The following is a 6,000-nucleotide window of genomic DNA, read 5'->3' on the forward strand; positions in this document are numbered from 1 at the left end:
ATCGACTCAACCGCACTGGGTATACTGGGTATATCAATGTTTATCATTAACCCTTCTAAAGTTATTTCTACTGACGGAAAGAATTTACGAAGGCACACTGCAAAATGTCAAACTCCACGGAGGGCTGTAAGAACTCACAGTTCACTATGGCAAATGTACTAGATGCCTAGACTCTACACAGCCCTTTGTGGTCCAGAACAATATAAAAACAAATCAATACCCAAGAAAAAATTTTTGATAGTTAAAAAAAAGGAAAGTGGGAAAGGGGAAAAGACCAGTATTTACTGTACCCTTACTTTATGCTAAGGACTGTGCAAAAGAATATTACATACCCTCTCTCATTAAATCTTCTAAACAACCTGCAAGTTAGGCATCAATATCCCTACAGATGAGAAAATGGAGACTCCAGAAGGTTAAGTGACTTGTCCAAGATGAAACAGCAAGAAATGGTAGGTAGAAGGAATCACACCACAGCCATAAGAGAGGTACTCTGGTCTCAGAGTCTGCATGGGGCACGGTTAACACCTTAGGGCTGGGATGTAAACAAGTTTACATTCAATTCCCACCTCTGTTTCTTAGAGTGTAACCTTGGGCAAATTATTTAAAGTCTCAAAGACTAAATTTCCTCATTTCTGAAATGAGGATGTGAATAATATCTGACCACTGTGTCTGTGAGGCAACTGCAAGGGATAACAGACATAAAGCATTTAACTCAGTAGCTGGCACATAGAAAGCAATGAAAAAATGCTGGCTGTTCATAACTCAGCTAGGCACTGAGGCACAAGACATCACCTGAGGGACACAGAAGTGTTATGTGTCTCTCCATTTGGAAGCCTGGATTGAAGATGGGCACAGGAAGGTGGAGGTTAGTAGAAAAAAATGTAGAGTCATGACTTTGACATCTTGACTTTTCTTTCTTTGATTTAAGTCAAAGAGACAAACAGCCCTTAGTCTGTCTGGGTTCGCCAGTGTGAGCAAACCATTCAGCATAAAGGGCAAAGGGCTGGAAATAAAACTGCTCCTAAATTCCCAGGGAGCCTACCAGTCAGGTCATGTGAATAGAGAGGGATCTTTATGGCAATGAGATATGAATTAAAAACGATGTAGAGTATAATAAGAACAAACAAAATTGAAAAAAATACAAAGAACAACACTTTTAATAAAATCTGGAGTTAAAAACTTCTAAATGCATTAAAATGAACTCCAAACCCCAGTTATCATTTGTATTCAAAAAGTCATGTCCTTGCAGAACAGAATTTTAAATTCTCAATGGACTCCAGACTTTCTGGAGCCATTGAGGCTGGATGAACCCCTGAAACTATTGCCCTGAGATAATCTTTAAATCTTATACCAAAACTATCCCCTAAAGTCTTCTTTGAACCAAAAACTAGTTTATTTTAATTTGTAAAGTACATTTGCTTAGAGCGTTGTGCTCTTTTAAAGAATTATCTTTGTGAGACCAAATTGACAACAGCAACTCAAAAGGTTAGATGGAAAGCTTAACGGGGCAGTGAGTTTCAGATAACTGTGGTAGAATAATCTGGAAAAGGATAGCAAGAATGGTGGCACAACTTGAATGTCATCAATGTCACTGAATTGTACATGTAGAAATTGTTGAAATGGTATATCTTGTACTGTGTATACTTTCACTAAAACGCACAAACAAGCAACAACAACAAAAAACTAAGGGAATCTGAATAAACTATGTACTTTAGTTTTGAAAAAAAAAGTGACTTCTTATTGGCACTCTGGAGACTCCAAAATCGTCACTTTTTACCTTGAGATAATGCCAGGGAGTGATAATGTCCACAGGAAACTTGTATGATTTTTATACCAGCCAGAGCTTTTACTTTCCTATAATAAAAATGAGACAAACTCTATTAATCCTTCTTTAGGGTGGGTCACCAAGTGGACTAAGATATGGAAGACTATCACAGGTAATACATCTGGTCTAGGGAAACCATTTTATTTTCTTGAATTTCTGTAGTACTTTTATTCCAAAGCCCTCAAACTGTTTTGAGGACGTCGACAGGACTGAATCTAAAACAAGGTACAGGACCGAATCCAAAACAGTATATAATGCAAAAATGGTGCTTTAATGCCTTATACGATGCATTCCTTTTTATTCTATACTTAACAACCTAAAAGAAAAAGAATTTTCTTCATACACATATAGCATAGAATTCATAGAATACTGTCACCCATATGACCTAATTTAAGCACTGTGAGATAAAGAAACCATTAGGTTGAATGCTACAAAATTGCCATTTTTGGGATCAAAAGTAGACAAGTATTAGCAGTTTCATATGATTCAACCTAAGAGAACTCAGAGAGGTCAGATAGCTACCAAGGTGTGGAAGTAGGCTCAAACCCTGGTCTTTTCATTCCAAGCTCAATGCTTAGTCCCCCAAGCCACAAAGATCTCTCTTAGGATTTAATGACCAGAGGCGGTAACAAGAAGCAACTTCCTAGTATTAAAAAATGTAGTTTTAAAAATTCCCCAAGCACGTAATTCATGAACACACAATTCAGTGTCATATCCCCTTCCCTGTTTGTGAAGATACATGATTTTTTTTTTTATTTTATTAATTGAACTAGTAGAACCCAGTGGTTTATGACAGGCCAAAAGGTCATATTCCAGTAGGTAAGATTAGGACCAAGGGTCACGTGCTCTCATTTCACCCCACTCTTTTCCTTCACTGGACTCTAATTAAGTAATAATTAGTGCTAACGGCTTTTTCTTGCATCCTTCTCTCACTGGGCTATAATCATTTTGGTCAGGGACTGTGTTTGCCACAGACATCTTTGTACCCTAGCATCTTGCATGGTGTCTGGCACATGGTACTCAAAAATATTGAATGAATTGAAGTACTTACATAGGTGTAAAATTTAGTTCTTTAAATTCTCCAATCCCCAGCTGCCCTTCAGAACCAGCTCCCCAAGCAAAGACCCTTCCTTTATGACAAACTGCCAGGGAATGCTCCTTTCCACAGCTCAGGAGATCGACGTTCAGGGTTTCTAATGCCTGAATAAGTCCTTTGAGAAGAAAAACAAAACAACCGCCCGCCCAAGATTATTAATTTAATAAGTTTAAGGCAGTGCGATCCTTCAAAATCCCTAGGTAACACAATAACTTGCACTGGACTACTAACTAAAGATTGGCAGTTCAAACCCACCCAGAGGTACCTTGGAAGAAAGGCCTGGCAATCTGCTTTCTATTAAGATTACAGTCAAGAAAGCCCCATGGAACAGTTCTACTCTGTACCACACAGGGTTACCCTGAGTTGCAACAGATTCAACAGCAACAGTTTTGGTTTTTGTTTTATCCTTCAGAAGGAAGGGTCATCAGATTCCTCGTCTCCTCCAATGAATGAGCTTTTAAATAAACTCCATGCCAAAGGACTGAAGGAAATAAGCTCAATGTAGGAGTACAGTCTTTATGGGAATATACCTTCTATTTAAACAGGTGGGCATTGGGGAGGGAGGGACCCTCTGAACACAATAACATTTGACCAGACTATTTCTTTGTGATGTTGCTGTGTGCTGCCCAGTGGATTCGAGTCATAGTGACTGTACATGACAGAGTAGAACTGCCCCATAGGGTTTCCTAGGCTGTAATCTTTATGGGAGCAGATTGCCAGGTCTTTCTCCCACAGAGCCAGTGGGTGGGTTCGATCTCCCGACCGTTTGGCTAGCAGCCAGCGCTTAACCATGGCTCCACCTTTGGAGCCCTATGGGGTCACTATGAGACCCACTTGACAGCAGTGGGTTTAGGTTTTCTGGTTTTTATGTTCATATTATATGTAGTGAAGGAACAATCCACACAGTTGTATTAACACTATCTACAAAACCGATCATGATTTTTATAAAGATTAAACATATACATGGAGAAAATACACAAAGGAAATGCGTCAAAGTATTAGTTGTCTTTATAGGTGTTGGAATTATAAGTGATTTCTTTCTCCAACTTTCTACAACAATCAGTAATGGTAACAATGCTATATTTTTTTTAATTTTTAAGAAATTGATGCCACTGGGTATTTCTGAGGAAGTTACAAGTGTCCAGCCCACAAACCACGTTAGGAAAGTCAGGCTAACTTCCCCAGATAGTTCCGCACAAGCCAGGAGAGAGGTCTGAGAGGCAAGCGGGACGGACTATACCTCTGCCCAAAAGAGCGCCGTGCAGCAGTTTCGGTTCTCAGTTTCGCTTTAAAGATGCATTTGAAACTGAAACAAACTGGAGGCGGGTCTGGAAAACGAAACTTAAGTTGTACTTGGGCAGAGTCGAGCACCGTTTTCCCGTCTCCTCTGGCTCAGCGAAGGAGGCCTGGTGGGCCAAAGGTTAAGCGCTGCGCTGCTAACCGAAGGGTCAGCTGTTGGAACCCACCAGCCGCTCCCTGGGAGAAAAGACCTGGCGATCTGCTCCGGTAAAGATTACAGCCTGGAAAACCCTGTGGGGCAGTTCTTCTCTTTCCCATGGAGTAGCTGTGCGTTGGCATCCCCTAGAGGTCACACAACTGTCCGTGCAGATGGTAGTTTCCCAACATCCCCACCTGCCCCTTCCCGCCGACGCCCCGGCCCCACGCTCCCCTCTCCCGCTCGCTGCACCTGGACCCTGGCGCTCACCTGGCCGCTTCCTGTGGGGTACGCCCCTCCGGCCCAGCTGGCCGCAGCTGTTGTCCCCGCAGGCGTGGACGGTGCCATCGCTCAGCAGCAGCAGCGAGTGGCGCTCCCCGGAGGCCGCCTGCCGCAGCTCGGCGCCCCCAGCCGCCTCCCGGCTCTGCCGACCCCTGGAGCCCGCGTCCCAGCAGAAGTACATCCCGCTCCGCGCCCGGGCCCTGGGAAGATGCGGTCCACTGCACCCGGGACAGGCTCCCACAGACTTCTGTGATGTTCCGGAAATCTGGAGGTGGGGTGCACAGCCAGCATCAGGTCTCAACCTGCCTTCCAATTGGTTCCCGGGAGCGCTCTGCACCTTCCAGATGCCCAGCCCGATCTAAGTGCTGAAGAGCAAAAAAAAAAAAAAAAATATGCAAGGAGGGAGAAATTTACATTCGCTATTTTTACCTACTTGCCAGCTGGGCAAGTTACTTAAAGTTTCTGTGCCTCCGCTACCACATCTATGAAATGTGGGCAGTAATACAGCAAATCCAATGTTAGGAAAACTTAATAGTATATATACCAAAAAAAAAAAAAAAAACCTGCTGCCGACGAGTGGATTCCAACTCATAGCCACCCTGTAAGAAAGAGTAAAACTGCCTCACAGAGTTTCCAAGGAGCGCCTGGTGGATTTGAACTGCTGACTTTTTGCTTAGTAGCCGTAGCTCTTAATCACTACACCACCGTGGTTTCCAATAGTGTGTGTGTATATATGTATATATAATTTATTTTAGAATAATGCCTAGAGTGGTCATAAAAGCATCTGAATGCCTACCTACTTCCAGACACTGTTGTTTGGCACTTGATATACAGTACAGGGAAAAAAAAAAAAAGAAAATCCGTATTCTCCTGAGGGAGGAAAAAAAAAGAGGGAGAACATAAAAAGACAAATACTAGTTTTATGTCAAGTAGGAGTCCCTAAGTGGCAGCAAAGGGGTTAAGGGGTTAAGCACTGGCTACTAACCAATAGGCTTGCGCTACTCTACTGCAACTGTTTTTTTTGGGTTTTTTTTTTTTTTTTTTTAATAATGCCAAGCAGCAAAGTGAAGAAAAAGAAAGCAGTAAAGGGCTAGAGTTGCGAAGGAACTATCCTTTCGATAGTTCCCTTCCATCAGGGAAGGCCTCTCTGATGAAGAGACATTTGAGCAGAGAACTGAGGGAAGGTGGGAATGAGGAAAAGAGTCACATTCATGTCTAAGGGCAGAGGGTAAAGGGACGTAATTGGAAGGTTTGGAACAGAGAAGTGATGTGATCTGACTTTTATTTGAAAACAACCACTCTGGCTGCAGGGTGGAAAATAATAAAGCAAAAATGGAAGCAGGAAAGTTGGTTAGGGGAAGC

At 42.5% G+C, this 6,000-nt stretch overlaps 1 protein-coding gene across 5 annotated transcripts in view; it reads right to left on the bottom strand.

The window, feature by feature from the left end:
* HERC6 (HECT and RLD domain containing E3 ubiquitin protein ligase family member 6) overlaps positions 1-4,988 on the bottom strand; it is a 71,230-nt gene extending 66,242 nt beyond the window's left edge. For 2 of the 5 annotated variants that reach the window (XM_023553258.2, XM_023553257.2), the window contains exons 1-3: positions 4,627-4,988; positions 2,877-3,036; positions 1,778-1,854 (exon numbers count right to left, since the gene is read on the bottom strand). In XM_023553258.2, the coding sequence (XP_023409026.1) occupies positions 1,778-1,854; positions 2,877-3,036; positions 4,627-4,819 (430 nt within the window). In that variant the 5' untranslated portion in view covers positions 4,820-4,988. The remainder of the gene's footprint in view (positions 1-1,777; positions 1,855-2,876; positions 3,037-4,626) is intronic. The other 3 variants (XM_023553261.2, XM_023553259.2, XM_023553260.2) reach the window with 2 other exon arrangements.
* Positions 4,989-6,000: the final 1,012 nt, after the last annotated feature.

This window comes from Loxodonta africana, chromosome 5 (genome assembly GCF_030014295.1).
Source record: "Loxodonta africana isolate mLoxAfr1 chromosome 5, mLoxAfr1.hap2, whole genome shotgun sequence".
In the NCBI taxonomy this organism is placed as follows: Eukaryota; Metazoa; Chordata; class Mammalia; order Proboscidea; family Elephantidae; genus Loxodonta; species Loxodonta africana.